This window comes from Zalophus californianus, chromosome 8, assembly GCF_009762305.2.
Source record: "Zalophus californianus isolate mZalCal1 chromosome 8, mZalCal1.pri.v2, whole genome shotgun sequence".
Classification (NCBI taxonomy): domain Eukaryota; kingdom Metazoa; phylum Chordata; class Mammalia; order Carnivora; family Otariidae; genus Zalophus; species Zalophus californianus.
In genome coordinates this window covers 48,837,031-48,862,958 of record NC_045602.1, presented here as the reverse complement: position 1 = coordinate 48,862,958, position 25,928 = coordinate 48,837,031, and the positions used below count along the sequence as shown (strand labels likewise).

General features: G+C 40.5%; 1 protein-coding gene across 2 annotated transcripts in view; it reads right to left on the bottom strand.

Annotated features, from left to right (window-relative positions):
* TACR1 (tachykinin receptor 1) overlaps nucleotides 1–23,986 on the bottom strand; it is a 152,791-nt gene extending 128,805 nt beyond the window's left edge. Inside the window, exons 1-2 of one of the 2 annotated variants that reach the window (XM_027624112.2) lie at nucleotides 23,916–23,986; nucleotides 22,861–23,530 (exon numbers count right to left, since the gene is read on the bottom strand). In XM_027624112.2, the coding sequence (XP_027479913.1) occupies nucleotides 22,861–23,249 (389 nt within the window). In that variant the 5' untranslated portion in view covers nucleotides 23,250–23,530; nucleotides 23,916–23,986. Of the gene's footprint in view, nucleotides 1–22,860; nucleotides 23,807–23,915 lie in introns of those variants that run through there. The other variant, XM_035729047.1, reaches the window with a different exon arrangement.
* Between the last annotated feature and the right edge of the window lie 1,942 nt (nucleotides 23,987–25,928).

Sequence of the window (25,928 nt, the reverse complement as noted above, 5' to 3'; positions counted from 1 at the left end):
CTACCTGCAACTTGGTTGTTTCAGGATATCACATCCACCACCTTCCTTAAACTTAGGTCCCTGCCTATGATACTTTTCCTCTTCTCCCATTTATAACTCTATTTTCCCCCTCACAATCTTCTGTCAGCCTAACCCAGTCAATTTCCACCACTTTACTAAAGCTGCTTTTGTCAGGGTCAATGATGGTCTCACCTTGTCAAATCCTTGACCATCATCTTGCTTAATCTCTCAGCAATTTATGACATAGAAGGTACTTTTTCCTTCTTGAAAAGCTTTCCTATTTAGCTTCCAAAATACGTCACCTACTAGTTCTCTTCACTCACTGGCTATTCCTTCCTGGTTATAGTTGCTACTTCCTACTCCTCTTTCCTGCTTTTGTAAATTTGGAGTTCCCTTGGGCTCAATCAGTGGCCATCTTCTCTGTCACTCTTTCCACTAGCTGGTTGTATATAGCCCCCAAGTATATGCTAATGACTCCCACATTTGTATCCCAGCCCTTACCTCTCTTCTTGAACTCCAGATTTAAAGATCAACTGTCAGTCCAGAGAAGACATACAGGTGGCCAACAAGTACATGAAAAGGTGTTCAACTCACTAATCATCAGGAAAATGCAAATCAAAACCACCATGAGGTATCACCTTATACCTGTTAGAATGGCTATTTTCAAAAAGACAATACATGACAAATGTTGGTGAGGATGTGGAGAAAAGGGAACTCTCATGCGCTGTTGGTCGAACTGTAAATTGGTGTAGCCACTACGGAAAACAGTATGGAGGTTCCTCAAAAAATTAAAAAGAGAACTACATATGACCCAGCTTCTTCTGGGTATTTATCCAAAGAAAACGAACACTCTAATTTGAAAAGATATATGCACCCCCATGTTCATTGCAGGGTTATTTAGCCAAAATATGGAAACAACTTAAGTGTCCATCAGTGGATGAATGGGTGAAGAAAATACACACACACACAAACACACACATAGACACACATGTGTATTATTCAGCAATAAAAAAGAATGGAATATTGCCATTTGTGATAACATGGTCAGACCTCACGGGCATTATACTAGGTGAAATAAGTCAGACAGAGAAAGACCAATACCATATGTTCTCACTTATATGTGGAATTAAAACAAAAACAAAAACAAAATCACCCGAAACTCAAAGATACAGAGAAGAGATTGATGGTTGCCAGAAGTGGGGTGTGAGGGATGGGTAAAATGCGTAAAAGGAGTCAAAAGGTACAAACTCCCAGTTAGAAAATAAATAAGTCACAGGGATGTAATGTACAGGATGGTGACTATAGTTAAAAAAAAAAACTATTGCATATTTGAAAGTTGCTAAGAGAGTAGATCTTAAAAGTCCTCACCACCAGAAAAAAAATTATTGTAAATTTGTATGGTAACAGATGTTAACTAGATTTATTGTGGTGACCATTTTACAATATATAAAAATACTGAATCATTATGTTGTACACCTGAAACTAATGTTATATGTCAGTAAAAAAAAAAATACAGTAAAAAAAATCAACTATAAGTTCACTCAATATCTCCACTTGTCTGTCTGCTACTTTTCTAAAACTGATATTATCAGGGCCAAAATCACTCCTGGTTTCTGCTCCTGAACCTATTTCTTCTCCATTCTTCCCCCAGCTTAGTAAATGGAATCACCATTCTCCCAGTTGCTTAGTCTCAAGCCCAGGCATGATTCTTGATTATTCTTCTTCTCTTTTATCCCACATCTACTCCACTGGTAAGTCACTTGCTTTACTTTCAAAACATAGCCCAAATCTGATCACTTAGCACCCCACCATTATACTTTGGGTTAAGTCACCATCATCTCTCTCCTGGGATCACCATAAGAGAGCTCCTAACTGGTCACCTTCCTTCCACTGTTGCTTCCCTACTCTCTATTCTCCATACAACTGCCAGATGATCTTTTAAAAGTATAGATAAGATCATGCTCCTTCCCTGCTTATTATCTTCTAATGGTTTATCATCACACATAGAATGAAAACCAAATTTACCTTGCTGTGGCAGAAACTTTTAATGCTTGCTGAACATTCATGTGCTCTCCCACATTTTCCAGAGTCCATGCAGTTGGACCAGACCATATGACTTGTTATTGCTAATGGATTTTGAGGAGAAGTGATATGTATCACCTCTGGACCAGGGTAGGTTAAAGCTCCCATGTAGCTCTCAGTTCTTTCTTCCTTTAACGTAGCAACCAAGCTGCTCAGGTTGTGATGGCTAGGCTGCAAGATGGAAACAGCCTGTGACCAAATAATGTTTTCAGGGAGCTGCCCAAGAAAGAAATTGAACCTATAGTAAACTTAGAGTGAGTGATGAATAAACTTCTGCATATTAAATCATTGCAGTTTGGGGCTTTACTTATTACTGAAGCATATCATAGCCAATCCTGATGAACACTTGTGATCTGCACGGCCTTGTTCTTTAATTTCACTGACCTTTCTCCACCTAACTCACTGTCATCCGATCACACCCAGGTTTTATTACAAACCCATTCTTGACTTAGGGCTTTTTATTCTAGCTCTTCTTGTACCTAGAAAGTCCACTTCCAAGATCATTATACCACATTACTTTTAACCACTCTCCATTCTTTTACCTTTTTCATTGCAGCATTTAATTATAGTCAAAATTACATATTTTTCAGTTTATTTATTGTATATATCTCTAAATAGAGAATAAGGACTTTATTGTTGTTCTCTGTTGTATCTTCAGGGTCTAGAACAGTGCCTGGCACACAGTTTACATGTAGATTAATTGCATTAATGATATCAAATATTTGTCCTTCTCTGTATCCTTGCCCTAAAGGGATGGAATCCAGTTCCCTAAGCGTGACTCTAGTCCATTCTGAGGGCTCGTTTTGGCCAGTGGGGCATTAGTAGATGGGACACAAATATAGACTTGAAAAAGTGTTTGCATGTATCTGTTTGCCTTTTGCAACTTTGCCATTGCTATGAAGACCTACCTTGGCTAACCCGTGGAAGGATGAAAGACACATGGAGCAGAGCTGAGCTGCCTATCATCTCCGCTGAGGCCAACTTGATCTGTTGGCAGCTCCCTGGCTCCAGAAATATGAATGAGTCCAGCCAAAATTCAGACAAGCCTAGGCCAAATCAGCTGAACATTGCAGACTAATAAAATAAACAATTGTTTATTGTTTTATATCCCCGAGATCTTATGGTTTTTATACAGCGTTACTATGGCAATGGATAACTGATACAACATGGGCGCAATAAATAGCTATTGAATGTCTACAGTGGATATGTAGATGTTCTGCAGTGGGTATGTATATGCTCTTTCTTAATGTGTTCTGCCTCCTGTGTTCCTGATTTTACTATCCACCTATCTATTCTCCCATGTTAGTAAACTGAGAGAAGCCTCTGCTCCTTCCTCTCCTTCATTTCCAACTCCTACAACTTTCCAAACATTGAATAGCTTGCTACATTTTATAATTTCACCCTAAAATCTCTGGAATCTGGTTTCTCCAGATCCACAGTCCAATAATATTTTACCTCAATATTATAATAACTTCCTATTTAGAATCCCTACCAATAGTTTTCTCCCCAACTCTAGAACATCCTCCACACTGCCACTAAATTTTATCAACTTCAAAAACAAATATGGATTTATAGTTATATAAAAGATTGAGGTGTCACTTTGAAATACTTTTTTCCAAATTCCTTAAAAAAAACACCTAGGAAATAATTTTTCAAAATAAAAAAGAAATAAATATAACCTGAGCAAGTTCAGTAAGGCAAAAAAATGTAAAAACACAGACAAACATAATCCAGCCCACTGTTTCTTAACTGTCTGAATAATTTATTATTTCTCATATAATATCAAATATTAACATTATGGAAAGTAAATGGAAGTGGATGCAACATTATTCCTACAGTCATGCACTCACTCACTTGCTCTGCTGAGTAGGAAATAAGAGGTGGACTCATAGTATTTCCAACAACTCTTTGTTGATCTTGTCTGCCTCACAGCCTGCAGTGAGCTTCTTTTATTACCCAGACTCCATTAATAGTTAGGGTGGTAATAAATCACCATAGTGCTTATGAACTGTGATTTTATGTTTCTTCCATTTTCTTTTAATTTTATCCACGGATACGTTTTTAATGTGAAAAATGGCAAGTGTAAATGGAAAGCATTGGTTCTTCCAATGCATCATACTTCCTCCTGCCCAGGCTTTTCATAAATGCAGCTAACTTTTCTCAACTCTCCTCTCCACCCAAACTCCCTCTTAGTGAGTTAGGATTTACATTTCATTGCAAATAAGAGAAAAATGTGTTTATCGTAAGTTTAAAGAAATAGAGTTTTCATTGTTTTTCATAACAAGAAGGCCAATGCCAGGTAGGGTAGTTTAGGGCTGGTATGTGGGTCAGTGAATGCTCAGGGTTTCAGGCTCTAACTTTCTGATCCCCAAACCTTAGTGGATAGAGGTTGTTCTCATTGGTAAAATGTGCTGCTATCATCCAGGTCTCTTGCCCTTATTCTAGAGAGGAAGAAGGGGGAAAAGCAAGGAATAAAAAGAAGTATTTTTCTTGTAGACATTGTCTTTTTATTCAAGAAGAGAAGCTCAATCTAGAGACTTTCTCCTGCACCCCACTGGCCACAACTTTGTCATATGGCCAATGCTCCCTGCAAGGGAACTGGGACAACAATAATATCTCTAGTAGAGGTTCGGGAAGGTGAAGGGGGTTGTATATGGCTTTTGTGTAACCAACCAGTGTCTGTCACTGCTCTTCCTAGTTCCTACTCATCCTTTAGCTCTCAGCCCAAAACCATTCAGATTAAGTGAATTTTTATATACTCTCGTAACATTAATATTATTTAATACCTCTTAAGACAATTTTTAAGTGTTCACTGATTTGAATAATCATTGGATTAATGTCTTATTAATATCTGTTTGAGGGCAGAGATCAGGCTTCATTCTTGCTGACTATTGTATCTCTGGAGCCAAAGTATGTATGGTATTTCATTTAGCATAATAATCTTTAGCTCCAAACATGTCATTGCAAATGGCAAAATTTCATTCTTTTTATGGTTGAGTAATATTCCACTGTGTGTATATTTATATTTATATTATTACACCATATCTCCTTTATCCATATATCAGTCTTTGGACACTTGTGCTGTTTCCATAATTGGCTATTATAGATAGTACTGCTATAAACAATGGGGTATATGTATCTCTTTGAATTAGTATTTTTGTATTCTTTGGGTAAATACCTAGTAGTGCAGTTGCTGGATCATAGGGTAGTTCTATTTTTAACTTTTTGAGGAACCTCCATATTGTTTTCCAGAGTGGCTAAACCAGTTTGCATTCCCAACAACAGTGCAAGAGGGTTCCCTTTTCTCCACATCGTCACCAACACTTGTTGTTTCTTGTGCTGTTGAATTTAGCCATTCTGACTGATGTGAGGTGATATCTCATTGTAGTTTTGATTTGCATTTCCTTGATGATCAGTGATGTTGAGCATCTTTTCATGTCTGTTGGCCATCTGTATGTCTTCTTTGGAAAAATGTCTATTTGTGTTTTCTGCACATTTTTTAATTGGATTATTTGGTTTCTGGGTGTTGTTTTATAAGTTCTTCATATATTCTGGATACTAGCCCTTTATCATATGTCATTTGCAAATATCTTCTCTCATCCCATAGGTTGCCCTTTAGTTTTGTTGATTGTTTTCTTCTCTGTGCAAAAGTTATTTTGAGAGTATTATGCTAAGCAAAATAAGTCAGCCGGAGGAAGACAAATACCATATGATTTCACTCATATGTGGAAGTTAAGAAACAAAACAAACAAGCCAAAGGAAAAAAAGAGAGAGAGAGAGAGAGAGAGAGAGAGAGAGGCAAACCAAGAAACAGACTCTTAACTATAGAGAACAAACTGTTACCAGAGAGGAGATGTGTGTGTGGGGGGGGAGTTGGTTAATAAATGATGGGGATTAAGGAGTGCACTTGTCATGATGAGCACTGGGTTCTGTATGGAAGTATATATTGTACACCTGAAACTAGTATTACACTGTACATTAATTAACTGGAATTTCAGTAAAAACTAAAAAAATGTATGTATGGTCTTGACCCTCTATAGGTATCTAGATCTCCATCTACATAGCATGAGAGAGTTCACGTTAATGGAACAAAACAATGACTGTTTTAAAAGCAAAGTGATGGTGAAAACAAAATGTGCCAAAATAAATTTATATTAACAATAACATTGTAGAAGCCAATAAACTATATATAATGATTTTTTTAAGCCACAAAATAAGGTTTATTTATACGTCTGTGATAGTATCTCCTTGCTTGCCTTATTCATATTGTTTATGGGAAAGGAGAATCTGGAAAAAATAAAACTTGATATTTTTAAAATAAAGTTTAATTTTTTTAGATTGCAATTTTAATTTTTCCCTCTAAAATGCTAATTATCAAGGTCCTTAAATAAGCCATTTTATTAATCACGGTCTTTTTTTTTTAAGATTTTATTTATTTATTTGACCGAGACAGAGACAGTGAGAGAGGGAACACAAGCAGGGGAGGGACAGAGGGAGAGGGAGAAGCAGGCTTCCCGCTGAGCAGGGAGCCCGATGTGGGGCTCGATCCCAGGACCCTGGGATCATGACCTGAGCCGAAGGCAGACGCTTAATGACTGAGCCACCCAGGCGCCCCAATCACGGTCTTTTTCAAAAGTCTTATAAAATGCATACCCAAGCTGAAAAAAATCTGTGCTGCTAAATTTTGCTTATCCGTATATCTTCTTGGATTTTGCAAAATCTGTGTCTACCCACAAGGGTGTGTCTTCCCTGGGAAACTGTGTATTGTGCCAGAAAAAGAGATGAGCATGAGGCTCATCCTCTTCCTCTGGCTAAGGAGCTTCAGTGCACAGAGAACCACTGCTGGGCTCTTCCCGCTCCTTGGGGCTGGCTTTTGCATTGATCATCTTCACAAGAACTGTGTGGCTGGGGTTCTTTCCCTGCGATTATATCATTGGCTGGCAAGACCCCTAAACAGAGAGGGTAAAACCGGCAAACTACTGTGTAGACCCCTCACTGCCACTGGTTTTCTGAATCAATAACCTACTTTGTTATTTCTTTTTTCTTCTGCTTCACCCGGGCCTGGGAAATGCCCTGTACTACTGTGTAATGGCTAAACAGAGAAAGAGAGGGAAGCAGTATCTTCCAGGAAGTTGACTGGAAGAAGAGCTTCTCACCAAAGTCTTATTTCAGAAAGCATAATAAATTTTAGAAAATGCTTATTTCTTTATAGCCCTGAAACGAAAACTTGAAAAGACAACACTAAAAAAATGAAATGATAGTTGTACCTTACAACAAAGATGCAAAAATGTAAATAAAACATTAGCAAGCAAATCTAGCAGTGTGCTAATAGAACAAAGTCTAAGACCAAGTACTGTCTATTCTAGGAGCTCTACATCAGTTGAAGACTAAGAAATTAGGCAATAGAAGAAAAAAAAGTATTTCTGGATGCCAAAAGGACAATTGATAAATTAATATCTAGATCTGATTAACTCTCTTGGTAAACTAATAACTGAATGATATAATTTTTAAACTTCTGACTTAAACCAACAGCCAACATATTTAACAGTAATATTAAGAGAAACATTCTTGGAAGTCAGGGGTAAGAAAATATGTTGACTTTTACCAGTTTTAATTAAAATTGTTCTGAAAGTTCTAATAAAAAAGAAGGACATAGACACTGGATATAAAATTTAAGAACATAAAGATTTATAAATTTATATGATTATTGGGCAAATCTGAGAAAAGTGACATGAAAAACATTAGAACTTCTGCTGTACAGGGTTCATTAAGATAGCTGGCTTCAAAGTGACTATAAAAAAAATATCGAAGCTTTAGAATACACTGACAATAACCCATTAGAAAAAACTATGGGAAAATGATTGCATTTTCATTAGCAAGTGAAAACATTAATTTTTTAAATGTTTAAAGAAATGTGAAGGATTAAAAGGAGAATAATATAAAAAATTATATAAGAAAACATATAGGCGGGTGCCTGGGTGGCTCAGTTGGTTAAGTGATTGCCTTCGGCTCAGGTCATGATCCTGGAGTCCCAGGATTGAGTCCCGCATCGGGCTCCCTGCTCAGCAGGGAGTCTGCTTCTCCCTCTGACCTTCCTCCCTCTCATGCTCTCTCTCTACCATTCTCTCTCTCTCTCTCTCAATAAATAAAAATCTTAAAAAAAAGAAAACATATAGGCATGAATGCATAGAATATACACCATGTTCATACATTGAAAAAAAATCTTGATATGCTAACAATTCTTCCTAAAGTTTATTTCTAAATTTAACACATTTAACACATCTCCAATAAAAATCCCAATAGGACTTTTCAAGGGGCATTTTAAATAATGAATCCAGAATTTATCAGGATGGATAATGGTGTCTAGACAGCAGGATAAACATATATGACATTTAAAAAATTAGATATAATTTAAATTAAATTACTGATGGGTTAAAGAAAAGGCAGATGGATGTAATTACAAAAAAAAATTAAGATAATCACTGAAACGGAAATTAAAATTGTAACCAGAAACATGGAAAACTATTTGCAGCATATGGCAGTCAAAAGGTTGTATCCTTAACATAGTTTCTGCAATGCAGTATGAAACTTAAAAATGCAGATTTAAATTTTAAAATGTCCTAGGGTCATGAATAGGAAAAAAATTGCTTTACAAAAAAGCAAAATGTAAAGGAATAATAAATACACAAAAATATTCAATCTCATTAGTAAGAAATGCAAACATAAATAACATTTTAAATCTTTTAAAGTGGAAAAGATGTTTCTGAAATTGTTAGGAATATGAAGGAACACTTTCATACAATGGGTGTATATATTCTGATTCACGCTGCCAAACTGCTAAAGCTTTCCGAAGACCAAGTAAGCAGAATGAAGCCAAAGCCTTTTAAATGTCCAATGCTCTGGAGAGACTTTTCTCCTAAGAACAGAACCTCAGAGTCACAGCCATGTACAAGTGTAGCTAGAACATACTGATCACACAAATGATACATTATAGTAAAAGCTAGAAACAACGGAAAGATCTCAGGATGCAGTGTTATTTAAATTATGATACTTTGTAACCATGAAGCATGCTCTTTTAGAAGAACATTTAATAACATGAAATGTTTATTATGTTAAATTTTTTAAATTATACATGCTAGGGTGCCTGGGTGGCTCAGTCAGTTAAGCATCTGCCTTCCGCTCAGGTCATGATCCCAGAGTCCTGGGATCCAGTCCCAAGGTGGGCTCCCTGCTGAGCAGGGAGTCTGCCTCTCTGCTTCTTCCTTTCCCTCGGCCCCTCCCTACCTCATGCTCTCTCTCTTTCACTCACTCTCTCTCTCCCTCAAATAAATAAATAAAATCTTAAAAAAAAGAAATAAAATTGTATCTGCTACAGGAGTATAATTGTATAAAATATCCTATGCATAGGGAAAAATTCCTGTACTGAAATAATTTCTAAGAATTGACAATAGTGGTGTTGGGCAGTGAGATGAGGGTTGATTTTGCTTTTGTTCTTCATCATGCTGTATTTTCCATAAGGTGCTAATTCTCCTTAATGAATACATAATATTTTATAGTTTTAGAAATATATATATTAAATGTAATCAGAAGGGAATTTGCAGTTGTGCAGGTAATATTCAACAGTAAGTTATTTTTCTTAAAAAAGTAACTTAAGTATACCTTAAATTTACACGATGTTATCGGTCAAATATATTCCATTTTTTAAAAAGTAGCTTAAGTTTAGACCTAAATAAACAGTCTTAAAGAATATATTCAGGACCCTTCTGGAATCAAAATCATAGTACTTTGCATTTTTAATATTTAACAGCTTTTGGTTTTGTCTGCTCCAACTCCATTTTTCAGGCAGTAACATTTATCGAAGCCATGCTATTTTCAAAATGCTGAAGAGGAGACGGGAGGAAATGGAGCAAGGAATTTTTGGTCCAGGTGTAGAGAGAAAAGGAGAAAGGAAAGACAGACAAAGAAAAAGGGATGCAAGCTTCTAGATGAAGTGTGGGTCCAGACAGACACTAGCAGAAAACTCAGCTCTTGGAAATCCAGCCCTCACCCCAGGATTTGTAAACAGCATTAATCCACTGTTGAAGATGCTAGAGAGGTAAAGAATCAGGCTTGGCCACCTAAACGGGGACTTCACTGCACTGCTGCCCTTAACCCCAATCTACCAGACCCTTAGGACTGCCTGGGACTGTGTGACCCAAATTCCCTTCTGATGACAATATCGAAGCTATAAAAATACTACATATTTATCAAAGAGAATTAGTGACTTACAAAGAAGTATGAAGGACAGAAGCAAATTCACCCTCGTTTCACCAGCTAAACACAAATGTAGAGTTCACGGGCACCTCAGGACTGAGACAGTTCTGATTATGGCAGGAGAGGGTCTTTCAGCAGCTACCTGGGCTCATCATAACAGCCCCTTGTGCTTCCCAGCTGTCTCCTTGGTAGACACATGGGGCCATGTTGTGAAAGCCAAAGTCTGGACACCCTGAAGTACCTAAATCCCAGCATTCTTTACATCTCATATCGACTCAGTCCTCAAGACTGTTTGTCTTGGTTCTCTATGCTCTTTCCTGCTCATGAGGAGGTAATTGAAAGGAGTAGGTAATCAGAACGGACACATTCCCATTTTAAAATACAAAGGGGACTTGGAAGGTAGAAGCCCAAATCATTTTCACCTTAGTGTGATTTTAATTGGCTACTCTTCTCTTGATTCAACTCAATTTACCAAATTGGACTGGCTGTGATGAGAACAGAGCAGTAATGTGGGACCCCACCCTTGCGAGGCAGGATCGGGGTGTGCCTTGATGCAGACTTGGGCTGGTTAGAGCATCAATGAGGGAAATGGCCAGAAAGGAAAGAGGATACCTTCTTTGCATTTTGCTTAGTGTCAGGCTGGCTGTGCCTTAATTGGGCCACTGAAACCCATGATGGCTGCGATGTGGCTCATATTCTGAGTCTTTAACATACTAACTTCCAGACCCTTCATCATGCCAGCTAGAAAGAGAAAGGAACTGGTCTTTGGAAACAAATTTAAGTGAGGCCGCCGGTAAGGATTGGGCCACAGGGTTTCTAGGTTATTGTCTAAGTTTCTCTTAGAAGAGCCCGGTTAAGTTGTTGAGTTAACTAGCTGCATTTCATCCTCAGGACTGCTCCCCTTTTAGTTCCCATCATAAATTCAGGCATTTTTAAGCACCCTCTGACTCCCTCGGACTATTCGGGAGAGTATTTCAGCTGTTTCTGCGGGTTTTCTTTTGTTTAAAGATTTTCAGAGTCAGACAAATCCTCTTATGAGAGCATTTTAATTATTCAAGAGGCAATTTCTCCACAGTAAAATAAAATTAATAAATCATACAAGGTGAGTATTTAAGCTTATGCTCCTAACTCCCCACATACCACCAAATGTGCACATTAGACTTTTCAAAATTAGTGTCTCAGTTATACTCTATGACAGAGCAGGGGGGTAGGTAGCACGACTATTGACTTCAGAGCTCAGGCAGTAGTGTGACTTGCGAAGGTGGTTGCTTGTCAGTCCATATATGGCTTAGGGCACTGAGTTAAGCTGTAAGAACAGAGCATCACTTATTTTTTATGCTCTGATATCTAGGACACTGAGAAGGGAAGGGAAAGGAACTCAGCATTTCTAGAGCTATAAAAAAAAGCCATGAGAGTCTGTCCTCATAGGGAAAACCCAGATGATCTGAAGAAAGACCACCTCATGATCCAATTGGAGGATTCAAGTGTGCCAGATACCTTCCAAGCTCCAAGAAGAAAGGTCCTGCCACTGAAGACTTCATGCCAAGAGGAACGGAAGCTGCTATGTAGACCTTCTACATATGATGCGTACATGTCTCCAGGCATAGATCTGAAACATGCTGAGAGCGTGAGTTTGTCAAAACCAACAGCTACTACCCTTCCATTTTTGATGATTCATATGAAAAAGCAGGATACACCAGAAAAATTCTGGCATGTATTTTTCATGACCTCAAAGTCTCAAAAAAGAAACTGAAGGACCCAGGATAGATGGTGATTTTTTGGGTTACTTTATCCATGGCAATGAGCTATGGAATGGAATGGCGGTCTATAAGAAGGTAAAAACATAAGAGGGTGTGGAATGCAGTTAATACTACTCAGGTAGTAAAGTACTTGAATGCAGTCTGGGGTGGAATGAGGCTCTGCATGATTCTATCAATGTAATTCAGATGATAAAATGGTAAGGTGAAAGTTGGAGAAGGATAACACTTGAAGGAAGCCAAGGAGATGCAGGGCACATTGGGACTATTCAATTCCAGTGGTAAGGTGTGAGTGGATCCTGGGGGCACTGTGAAGGCAGAGCTCCACCATGAAAAGGGCTCAGGGCTCTGGGCTCCTGAGAGACATACCCAGATTCCGATCTCCAACTCAACCCTGATTCCAGAACCTCAGTGGCTCCTATGGCCCCTAGGATTTTGCAACCACTGCTTATGTCACTTTGTAACCCTGGAAAGGCATTTTGTAAAATTCAACTGACAATGAAGAAATGGTGCTTCTATGTAAGAAGTGTGTGTAAAGTAGTGAGTTTTATAATCACTACTTTATGTTATGTTATTGGTGGGTGATTTGTTTTTAGTATGTTGGAAATGAGAATCTGATAGATTACAGAATTTGACTTACCAGATTTGTAATTTTAATTGAAATACTTAGGAGGATTTAAATAACTAATTTTGTAGTTACTATTTAGAGGCTGATAAGAACCTCATTTACTTGTGAATTTAATTCTTAGGAGGTTGAAATGCTTTAAGATAATTTAATATGCCAAATATGGAAGGTTTGATTTATTAGGTTTATCAGAACTATGTGAGTCCAGAGAAAGATTTTGTTTCTTATATTTTTAAGTCATTTTAAGGGATTTGAAGTTTCAAGAAAACCAGATGCATTAAATTTGTGTATTAGATTTGAAATATTTAAGGGAATTTAATAATCAACTCACAAGTGCTGTATACATTTTTAAGATTATTTGATTTTTATATTTGTAAAAATTTGTGACTAACTGGAAATATGCAAGATCATTTGATTAAGTTTGAAAATGTTAAAATATTTAGGAGGAATTACCCCATCTTATGTTTAGGAGCTAATTGAATATTAGTCAAAGGACAAGGGCAAGTGAATGTTTAACACTTTAACTAGACTTAGAACAAAACTTCCAAGATTTATAAGATGTGTTCAAAGGCAAAAGAAACAACTTTAACAAATTGAATATCAACTAAAACACATGCAGCTGTAAGAGTGTTATGCTATTATCTTCAGGCATTTTTTTCCCTTACACATTTTTGCTATGACCCTAAGTCATTAAACACTCAAACGATGCTCCATGGGACAGTGGTGACTTTGCAACATACAGGATGTAGGAAGTGAATGTGTGGTTTTGGAGATGGTATAAATGAAAATGACTTAGTTTTTCTGGACTGTGATATACAATATCCAAATGCCAGGCTTCTGGTCGAGTGTGTATTTCCATAGGTGGGAAGGATGTTAGAAAGCATTTGGCAAGAGGTTTGCTGTCCCAATTTGGAGGATTTTAAACTATAATTGGGGGGGCAGAGATATAAATGTTTCACCCTTTAATACTTGATATAGAAGGAATTCAAGAGGAGCTGAGACAGGAATGGGTGTGTAGAATGGGTATAATGGTGTGTCAGGGTTTATTATAGATCATAATACAGCCATTAATTGAGCTCTTACTGGATTTAAGGCAATGAATCAGCAATTTCCCATACATTTCCCTTTCCCTCTCTCTCCTTGCAACAATACTCTACGAGGTAACTTTATTATATCCCTTTTATCAGATGGGGAAACTGAGGTCCAGAGAGATTAAGGGTCTTACCTACATTCACATATCTAGTAATGGTAGAAGCACTGGGACCACTGCCTGTGCTCTTTCCTATACTAAACTCCATTATCAAAGGTTAGATGTAAGGTTATTAAAAGATATTCTTATACAAAAGACATGAAAGGCACTCCATAAAAAGTCCCAAATATTAAATATAGTGATAAAGCTGAATTGGAGAGTAGATCAAGTAAAGAATTATAAAAAAGAGGAGCAAGGCACTAGGCTCAAGCCTGCTTAGACAAATTTCCTAGAGCTTCATGTGTTGCATTAATACTCAAGCCGAGATTTTTGTCTTAAGGACATCATTAAAGCATCTCTTCATCACTGGGGATTCCTCATTCATAGAGCCTCATATCTCCTCTTCCATGAGTTGGAAGCATAGCTTCTCAAGGTGACAAGAGAGGAGGTTTGGGTAACGGAAGCCAGTTCCTCAGTCTGTCCTCCAGGTCAATGACTTTCTTGGGTCGTCTGCTGGAAATGTTCTGTGTCTGTGGTATTTTAATATAGTATGGACTATATGTTCAGACAACTACTGTGGACACAGGATTTGGAGTGCTGGTTGGAGGGTAGGCTTCTGCTTGTCGTGACTCAGGAAGGACAAGTAAAACAGAGTATACTCCCTGTTGCTAGTAGGGGTTTTGGAGAAAAAGCTAGGGGGTTGACAACAGTTGGGCCATAGGAGGGTCCTAAAATATATGAGTTTCCAGTATTCCTGGAAAGACTGGAGAAATGATAGGTAGAATGATAGAAATGATAAACACCTCCCTTGATTAGAAGTGTTCTCCTCGGGTACAATATCTTTTGGGGACAGGGTGTGGGTCAAGAATCCAATGGGGCCAAGTAGAGTGTGGAAAATGCAAGTGTGAATTAGAACACATAGTTTTTCTAGAACAGGGGGTTCTGAACCAAATGTTCTATAGTGTAGCAAAACTCCATTGTAGGCATATATTTGGCCCAATTTTTCTTTTGCTTCAAGGCATAACATCTTAGGTGTGCTTTGATGTTTGCCTGATGCTTTGGGTCTGGTTTTCAGATTTTGGTTGATGTGTGTAGAAAAGAGGTACAGTCAAGTCAACCACCATCCACACATTGTAATGAATACCTACTCTATGTCAGGCAACTGGATAGCTGCTGGGAACAGGGATAAAGCATCCCCGTTTTCATGGTGCTTGTAATGTAATCTAGTAGGCAGGGAGGTGTGGGAGAGAACAACAAATTATAGACAATTGTATAAATAATATGGGAATAGGTAAGAAGGATATACTTCATCGAGACTTGAAGGCTTAGCGGTGATGGTACTTGTGCTAAGTCTAAGAGAACAAAGTCACCAGGTATAGGATGCCAGTCCTACAGCAGGTGAACCTGGACAAAGTAATTGTAATAGGGTAATGTTCAGTTCTGGATATTAGTTAAACTCTCAGTTAAGAGGACTGTTAACAAATAGGAATAGCCAGTAAAGACTAAGGAGGATGGAAAGATGAAGGAACCAGGAACAGTTAAGCAGGGATGGAGAAGCTTCAGGAGGGATATATCCAAAAGACTGCCACATAGAAGAGGTATTATATTAATGGGAGTAGCCCATAACCAGAGGCAGATTTCAGTTCAACAAAAGGAATAATTTTATGATTCAAAATGGAATGAGTTTAACAAATGAGCCAGATTGAGTAAAATATTTAAGCAGAATTTTATATTCTTACCATAGCCCCATCTAGAAGGTTGTGGGGTTGAATTTTTGTCTGGGTGAAAAATGATCCAAAGTCTCTAACATCCTCTCTGGCACAGTAGGACCCTTACCTCACTTTTCTGCCTCAATGACAACTTTCCTTAGATGATATAGCATTCAAGAACCACGTTGAGTGGGACTGTGTAGGCAGACATCTAAAGCACAGGAGTGCAAATTGCATGGGTCTCCAAGCTACGAGGGAGTAAAGAGTGGGAGAACAATGCTAAAAGAAATTGTTTCTAATAGTCTTTCCAAGGCAGAAACAGAATCCCCATTGCTTATTTAGGATTTGATGAGACAACAGATTAGAGAGCATACAAATATAAGGTATCATTATCAATTTTATTAACATGAAATCTTTTTTCTAGTTTCCAAGTGACAAACACTAATAAATCATTATAATTCCCAGCTCAGTGTTCTTGAAGTTAATTAAAAAAATACAAACTCCACATTGTTTTCTCTGTACTTTGCTTTCTTTTCTCCTCCTCTCCCTCCTTCTCTGCCTTTTCTTTCTTTTACCAGTAAGTCTTTCCCAGATTCCCAAGGGTAGTTCCTCCCTCTGTCTCCAAACTCTCTCAGCATGGAATTAATTACATTGGGTTATAATGGCATTCGTGACTTTATCAATCCCCAAAGATGAGAGCACAAAGTCAAAGGCATGTTTATTGCCTCAGCGTTTGGCACATGGTAGGTCCTCAGTAATGGCAGATGGGTGGATGGGGGAGGAAGAGGCCATTCCCCTCACTGCCTCTAATTTTATGCCTCTTAACCATACTCTGCTGATACTACCATAGCTCACCGATGTTCACGAATTACCAAATCCAATGTCCTCTGGTGAGTTTCAAAAAGTGAAATCCCTGGTAATTTCTGGATTCTAATGACACTAATGAACAGAACCAACCACAAGTCATTTCTCTTAACCTTTGTCAGTCCACCTATCCTGATTTCTCCACTATCTCTCTGCTTCTTTTTTCCTCTCCTATTGCTTGATAGGACATTCTCATGAACACTTGGCCTCTTCTCTGGAAACATGTATAGGTAAAAGAGATGTTCTTTACTTTCAAACTCCAATAAGCCATCAGTTTGGAAAACTCCTAAATCTACATTTTCATCCCTGGCTTCTCAGTCTCTAGTCCCATATCTCAAGTTGCTTGTTGGGCATTTCCTACTGTTATATTTTCATATCAAATCCAACAAAACCTGTACTCATCTTCTTCCTACCAACCTCTCCATTCATTCCCTGATTTACTTGTGAACTCACTTCATTTGAGTCAGCCAGTCATTCTTCCCAAACACTTTGCAACTTTTTACCTCCACGCTTTTGTCAAACAGTTTCTTTTATCTGGAATGTCACCTTTCTTTATCATCCTCTCTAAAAAATTTGATCTAATCTTTGAGGTCAAAGTCAAATGCCACTTTCTGGAGTCTTCCTTGATCATCACTGGACATAGTGTTCCTCCTCTTCTCTCATATTGAATTTGTCTGTACAATCCATATAAAATACATCATGTAACACCTTGTATTGTAGTTATCTCTAAATCAGTTTTATTTGCCTCAATATACAGCATAAGGCCTTTGAGGGAAGACATGAGGCCTTGCGTTAAGAAACATCACATTACCTGGTGGCATTATCCCTTGATGTACTGAAGATCTTTGTCCAGGTTTAACTGAGTGTTTCTCCCTCATGATCTTTATTCACCCTTTGCTAATTTAACATCAGTAATAGTAACAAAGTCTTGTGGTCCTACTACATGTGTTTACACTGAGAATTACTCTACACTTTCCTTCAATTGAACCTGTATTTCTTGGTTTTGAAAAAACCAAGGCCCTTGACCATTCAGGACACTGGGAGTTCCCATGAGTAGGGACAGGATGTGGCAAGTGTAGTGGGACAGCTCCAGAGAGTAAGTGGGCATTGAACCTCTCTAGGAAAGGTCCTCCAGCCTAACTGACCCATCCCAGATGTAACAAGCTCAAGTTTGATTCATGTCAACTCAAGACATTTGATATTCTGGATTTGAAAAGACAGGGTCAGTTGTGGTGGATGAGCTTCTAGTCAATGACCATTCTCAGTATCACAGAGATGCTTGGTCATAGGTTGTAAGGTTCATCTAAATTAGTGCAAAGATTTCTAAAATCTATGTCTGACCTGTGGGTAGTGAAGAACTGACCTGAGATATACAATGGGATCCAAGTCTAGCCAACAAGGTGGGGTTCAAGGACAGACTGCAGGTCTAGTGGAGACCTGGGAAGCAGGCTATTTGAACTTGTAGCTGAGTGTGACTGGGAGAGTGGGATAGATACCACAGAACCATGGGAAGTTTCTGTTATTTATGCATATCTTTGCTCTTGGTTCCTTTTTTACTCTCTCAGAGAGCTCACGTTTTCTTTTGCCTTCACCATTACCTATCTGGGCAACCATATTTTTGGTCCTGACCATATTTCATACTGTTCAGAGACCATCATAATTTAGATGTTTCCTTTCACTCAAACAGAAGATCCAGAAGCAGTTTGAGGAGTGAGCAATCTTCTCCTTTCAAATCGCTGGAATTACACCTGCTCCTTCCATGTGGAGAAGCACTGTCACCAGCCCAGTGCTTTTCTTTTTCTGTTTTTTAAAAAAAGATTTTATTTATTTATTTGAGAGAGAGAAAGATCGAGAGCGAGAGTGCGAGCACGAGCAGGGGAGGGGGGAGGGGGAAGAGAGAGAGGGAGAAGCAGTCTCCCCACTAAGCAGGGAGCCCAATGTGGGGCTTGATCCCAGGACTCTGGAATCATGACCTGAGCTAAGGGCAGACCCTTAACCAACTGAGCCGCCCAGATGCCCAAGCCCAGTGCTTGTCTAAGCCTTCTGTGGCTTTGTTTCCCAGTCAGGCTGCCTTTTGCCTCTACAGTCCCTCTTGTGGAGCTTCAAAATTGGTCTCCCTCCTCCCTTCTTAGATGTTGCTCTGCAGTACTAGGACTGGCAACCATCACGGGTCCCTGCAAAATGGAGGTGTCACCTCAGTGTCCTCCAACTTCCAATTTTTTGAAACATCACACGTGCCTTTTAATTTTTCTAACAGGGAAATTTTTTTTCCCTGGGTGGGTGAAATTGCAGAGTTTCAAAAAGTGAAATCCCTGGTGTTTTTGGAGTTTAATTAGAGTTAGACCTGCTCTTGTTTAGGTATATTTGTCTCTGCAACCATTTTTTTAAAAAGATTTATTTGAGAGAGAGAGAGAGAGAGATGCAAGTGGGGGGGAGGAGGGGCAGAGGGAGAAGGAGAGCATCTCAAGCAGACTCCACGCTGAGCTTGGGGCTCCACATGTGGCTCGATCTCGATCCATGGCTCTGAGATCATGACCCCGAGATCACAACCCTGAGATCAGGACCTGACCAAAATCAAGAGTCAGATGCTCAACTGACTGAACCACCCGGATGCCCCTCTCTCTGCAAACTTTTTATTCTAGGTAAATACTGCCTCCAATAAATACATATTTTTTCTTCAGAAGTAGACACCCCCCACCCCCGCTCGTTCCCCACTCTATGGAAAGATAACAGAAAAGAATTAAATTAGTACTACAATCTACAGCTGAAGGTTTTTTCTCTGTATACATTTTGGTTCTAGAAGGAAATCTGGCAAAGTTTACCAAGACAGTTTGACCTACCAATTCCACATCAAGGAGTTTATTCCAAGGAGAGAACAACGGATGCTCTTAAAGATTTATGTCTAGGATACTTGTAATTATTAAAAATGGAAATAATTTACATCTAAAAACAGAGTAGTGGTAAAATAAATGAGTATAGCCATGCAATATAACGCATCCATTAAAAATCCCATTTTGCAAAGTATTTCATGACATGGAAAATGCCCATGATATGATGTTAAGGAATTAAACAAAAAACAAAAAGCAACTATTGAACTGTTTTATTATGATCCAAAATTCATCCTTAAAGGTGTAACTGTATGTGGCATAAATAATGCAATAGAAAAAGCCAGTATAAGCTAGCATTCCAAAATTTTAACTGGTTATCTGTCAGTAGTGGGATTGCAGATACTTTTTACATTTTCTTTATAATTTTATGTATTTTCGAAATGTTCTTCGGGAAGATGTATTATTTTATTCATTCATTCACTTATTTAATAAATGTGTAGTGACCATTAGGTGCCAGACACTCTGCTTTGTGCTGAGGAGATAAACAAGACAGAACAGATGTGTTCTTTGCTTTGCTCAGAGTTTACAATCCCTTAAAATTGGGAGAAAAAGGTTTTTTTCTTAATTCATTTCATCTGACCCAGTAATTCCACTTTTGGGAATCTAGCCTAAGGAAATAATCAAGAAAGCAAAACAAAATTATCATATAGAAATGTTTATTAGTGCATTAACCATAAGGCAAAAAAAATTTAGAAACCACCTAAATGCCCAACGGTAGGGGGATGGTTAAAGTAATAATAGCACATTCATATAATGGAATAATAGGAAGCTATTAAGATTAAGTTACTGAAGACTTCTTAATAACATGGGAAAGCGTTATTAATGATTTCCATTACTATCAATGGGAAAAAATAAGCTGCAAAACTATATAGAATCTGACCTCAATTATGTAGTATAATAGTCATAGGAGAGAAATTCAAATGTTAACAGGTGTTATTTTTACATGGTGAACTAATGGTTGATTTGTACTTTTGTGTCCATGTTCTTCATATTTCCCAAGTTTTTGCAATGAACAGGTTTAATTTTATAATCAGGAAAACCATGTTGCTTCTGCTTTGAAGACTTGACTTAGACACTATCTGTTAAAAATTCAAGGAAACGTACAAAAAGATAATTTACCATTTCCTTAAAGTCTGCACTGTCTTGGTGAAGAAAGGAGAGATAATTCATATGGAGAGAGCTGACAGCCCCTTTCCTTTCTAAAATATTCTTGGGAGAGAATGGATGACCACAAATGCAGTGGAGCTACCTCCAGCACAGGGCCTGTGGGGGATTAATTCACTGTGCTCATGAGGCTGAGCAAGGAAAAATAGAAGGAGCACTTGGAGACAGAGCCCTGGAGCCTAATCCCAACCTCTACCTTGAATTCTAACCTTGAGCATGATGTTGATAATCTCCCTGGGCTGTATCTGTACATTAGGGACCTGGGGACATTTCTCACTGCTGTCATTTCCCTCACTGAGCAGGTGTCATGCAGGGTCAGGGTCCTGTCTCTGGTTTGCCTAGAGAGAAAGAACAATGGAGCCTGAGATGCCAGGGTCAAGGCAGCCAAAATCTGGCTCCCTACCCAATCTAGTGTGAAGACTTTGACCCTGACTCCTGCCCCTTGCCTTCTAAGTTCAAAGAGAAAGAGCATGGCTGTGGAACATGTCAATTCTGTGTAAGCCAAAGCAAAGAGAGCCAGCTGCTGGTGCTCCACCAGCTACTGAATGCTCAGGCACACACTGACTGAGAGGTCTCCTTTGAGCCCACACAAGGCCCAAGTGCATTTAAAATAGCAACTTTCCCTCTAATTTAAAGTTCATCAAGGCTGAAATCACAGCAGGTTTCACTGCACCTGTATTCAGTCATTTATCATGCTCTGGGTTTTCTAAATGTAAGGGTCTGCTGTGCAGTTAAAGGAGCAAGTCAGTGCAGAAAGATTTATAGGCATACTTCACTTTCAACAAACTTAATATCTGAAAATTAAAGTACCATAAAAGATAAATTTACAAAAGAATTCATTTCAGTAGCACTTCGAGTAATTGGTTTACCTTCCACCTTTAAAACATAAATTGATTCACCACAACCTGTTTTACACACAACGTATCAAGCACATAGAGGTACATAAAGGGAGATGTACACGGAATTTAAAAATCAGCATTTGGACACCACCCCAAAGCTGGAAACATTTCTCTGATTGGCTATAGAGGCTGAAAAAGACCTTAAATCAATTGCAAATGATAAACAATCTTTATGCTAAATTGGCTATGGAAGCTGAAAAAGGCCTTAAATCAATTGCAAGTGATAAACAATCTTTATGCTAAAAGAGTTTAGTAGTTGGGAAGTTTTTTTTGGGGGGGGATTTTTCTTCTAGGTCCTTCTTGGGGTTTCTCATAATTCATTGATTTCATCAAGGCCATGGAAAGAACCCATTTTAAAATCATAGTAGAAGGTGTTTTCAACATACCTCCGCATCTCAGGTACGCATTTAATAACTGCGCACACATAGATATACACATTAGAGACCTATAACACCCACAAAAATGTCAATACAGATAAAGCTGTGCTCTAATAATCAATTTTCCATCCTGCCACCTGAGGAGCCATTCATCTCAAAATGCTAGCCCCAGTATTTGAAAATGCCAACATTTTCATTTTCAATCAGCTTCTGAAATCCTAGTTAGTTGCAGGAAAGAAAGAGCTTTCAATTGCCTTTGCCAAGCACGTTTCTCTGTGGATACAGACAGGTTAAAAACATTGACCTTACATGACAGAAATTAAAAAGGCTCCTGGGTAAGCTCCCTGGGTCCCTATCTGTGGAGTTCCTGAAGAACAGCCCAGCTGCCTCTCATTCCTGAATGAGAGAGCTCCCAGCAGCATAGACAGAGCCAAATTAGAATCCTGAGTATTTTATGATTCTAACGAAATGCTCTTCACATACAAATAATATTGGAGAGTTGAGGTGGGAGCAGAAGATCTCCGAATGTCCAGGAAAAAGTGAAAAATGAGAAATTTTGCTTAGACATACTTAAAACTGGAAGGCACCAAGAGACTGCCCAGCATCATAGTAGGCTTGCAGGGATTCACAAAGCCCCAGCCAAAGGCCAGCCCCTTGGCCAAGTTCTGGTACCCCCTTCAGGCCTTCAGGGTAAAGGAGAGGATGAATATATGGAAAGAAGCAAAGCAGGAGTGGAAAGGGACGTGTCAAGGAGATGAGTGCAGGAGGGGTGAAAAAAATAGGCTTAAATGAAGGATAGAGGAGGCGTGTGAAGAAAGGGAGACTGGCAATGAGTGAAAAGGAGGAGAAACGGGAAAAGGAAATAGAAAAGGAAATGGTGAAATAAGATAAAGTTCCCCATTAACAACTGACTTAGTTGGCTGTCAGGAAAAACCCCAGGGTACAGGTGACCAATCTCCACCTTGAACCAGGCGCAGTGCAACCTGGAAGCTCCCAGCAATGCCACGGTCCTCTATGGACACTTCCTCCCTTCTCCACAGAGGGCAAGCTCACCTATCGAAGGCCACAGCAGTCATGGAGTAGATGCTGGCGAAGACAGCGGCGATGGGGAAGAAGTTGTGGAACTTGCAGTAGAACAGGCCGTAGTACCACTCATTGTGGACAGCGTAGGTGAAGTTCACCACCGTGTTGAATGCAGCCATGGATGCCTCTGCGAAAGCCAGGTTCACCAGGAAATAGTTAGTCACTGTCCTCATTCTCTTGTGGGCCAGGATGATCCACATCACCACCACGTTGCCCACGACCGAGGTCACCACGATGACCGTATAGGCAGCTGCCCAAAGGACAATTTGCCAGGCCGGCTGCACAAACTGGTTGGGCTCTGAGGTGTTGGTGGAGACATTGGGGAAGAGGTCTGGGTCTACCTGGAGGACGTTATCCATCCCCCCGCCAAGTGGTTAAGCCCTCTTCCCTGCACACACCCTGCCTTTGCAGCAGGCCCTGAGGCTGACGGCTGGGGTCAGGGTCCTGTTTAACCAAGACAGGAGGGCTGCAGGCTCCTTCTGGGCAGAACTCTTTTTTTGCAAGCAGGAGAGTTGGCGCTCAGAAGATAAACGCTTCTAGATGCGCTGTCTGCTTCTCGTGGCTCTGAATTCCTCCACTTTCAAGCATCAGGAAGCATTTGAGTTCAGAAATCCGGAGACAGCGTCTCTACTGCGTGGGACTGGAAAAAGGAAAGAAATTCCACGGGTAACCGTTCCGGGAAGCAGGAGACCTTTCTGCACCTGCTGCTGCTTGCAACTCCTGTTCCCGCTGCTCGCAGCGGCAAATGCAAAGCCCTGTTCTGCAGGAGGACTTAGGGGCAAAGGGGAGAGTGTTCGTCACAGCACGACCTGTAAAAGTTCTGAGTCTATGGCGGGGATTCTGGGGCCCCTTGTCCGTCCAGAGATTTTTCCTTTGCTTTTGCTGCACTGCCGCCGCCGCCTGCAGCTTCGCAGGCGCCTCTTTGGCTTGGGTCCTGCTCGGCTCGGGAGTTAGCAGAACCTCGGCAGGCAGCGCGCGAGGCTTTTATAACCCTCTGCAGAGACGTCACCGAGAAGGGGCAGTACCTGGGTTGCGTACTCGCAAGTCCTCGTGCGCAGCGCCGCAGCTGAACCAGCTGTTGGCAACTGTCTCATTCCACCAACGCAGCCACCCCGCCTTTTGGGCTACCTGCTGCGCGAGTCCTCAAGCCGGGCGCCCCACGCACTCCGCGAGGGGGCGCTAGGTAGCCTCGGAGTAATTGCGCCGGACGGAGTCTGCAGCTGGAAGCACAGAAAGGAAGGATTTGAGAAAGAGCTGTAGGGATGGACACAACAACTTCCAGGGAGAGCAGCCCGGAGCGCTGCGACAGCTCTGCAGAGGCGCCTGCCTGTGGCTGTGGGAGTCGGGCAAGTGTGGGGGCGACGTGCCAGCGCTGCGCTCCGGGCCTCTCTCCAGCCCGAGTGTACCACGGGCTCGCTCTGGCTGCTACCGAGAAGGAAGAGGTGACAATGCCCAGTTCTAGGTCTACGGAAAACAACTTTCCTGAGATCGTGTTTAGGAAATATCCCCAAATACCTAGTTCCCTTCTCTGGGTGGACCGATTCCCCTGGGGAAGCAAGGATAGACTAAGCTTTGGGGACACCTTCCCCAGACTCGCCGGTGACTTGGCCCCTAGGTCCCTGAAAGCTCCAGCTGAGCTCTACAGTTGAGCCCCCTGCATAGGCAGCCAGGACTGGGCTGGGCTCCCTACGAAGCTTGGTGAGCGCAGGAGCCACCTATAAGCAGTGTGTCGCTCAGACGCGCCTCTCTGGGCTCTCTGCCAGCACCCACTGCGGCCTCGCGTTCACCGCCCGGGGCCCTAGCAGCGTCTGCCTCTGCGCCTCCGGGGCCTGAGGGCCAGAGTCCGGCCGGGTGGCGTCCGGGGCTCCTTCCCTTACTCCCTCGCAGTTTTGCATAGGGACTGGAAGGCAGTTTTGTGCCCCTTCTCTCCCCACTCCCACCCTTCTCTCCCCACTCCCACCCCCCCGGCGGACTTCGAGGCCTCATCTGCCAGTCGAAGGCCATTTCAAACCGCGGAGCTGGTGTTGGTTTCCCACCAACGTGAAGTTGGTGGGAAAGGCTCGCCCGTGGGTGCGAACCGTTTTGGAAAAGCCGAGATGGGCTGAGGTTTGGAGGGCTTTCCAGCCCAGAGTGCCCAGGAGATACGGTTCCCCGGAGGAACTGAACCTTCGGAGTTTTTCTGGGGGCCATCTATTCCTCTGTCCCCTCTCTTTTCACTGCGGGGACTCAAAACTGTGCGACGTGGGTGGGGATGGGTAGCATGGCTCAGCGCAGAGGCTCGGGTTAGCGCAAGCCCGCATTCTCCCGGGAGCGGCGTTTACGCACTAGTCCTGCCTGCTTGCGCACGTCTTGGGGGAGCAAGAAACGTATCTGGCAGGAAGCGCTTTAAGGCTTGGAAATTTATTGTACGGATTTATGCCAGGCTAAAATCGGATCCTTTCGGGGGGGCGACGGTGGAGGGGTGGAGGTGGAGGAATCTGCTAGTTCACTTTGGTTTTGTTGAAGCCTGGAATTCCAGCATTTATATGAACCTCACCTTGCACTCTCTGGTACTCCAGGCACCCCTAAACCCGAAGAGAAAACTCCAGAGATGCCTAGGGGAGCACAGCACGCCCTTATTTAGACAGGTTGCAAAGGAGGAACCTTCTCGTGGGAGGGAACTCTTCCACTCTGGATCTCTCATCACTGCTTCCAGTAATGGGTATTAGAGGTCTTCTTAGCTTTGTCATTCTAAAATATGTAAAATATTATAACATTGCTTATACATAGTGTTTATTTTCCTACCAGAAAATTTGAATTTCTAAGATTTTTTTGGCTATGTGGATTTTCCCTTCTATAATTTGTCTATTCACATGCCTTGTCCCTTTTTCTGTTGGATTGCTTTCCAGGCACTTTTTTCTCAGAGCTCTTTGTATATTATAGATATAAACACTTTGCCTGTCATGAATATTTCAAGTATTTTTCTAGTGTTATTATTTATCTCTTGAATTTATGTATTTGTCATAAAAACTTAAACAATTTTTATGTTGTCTGTATTT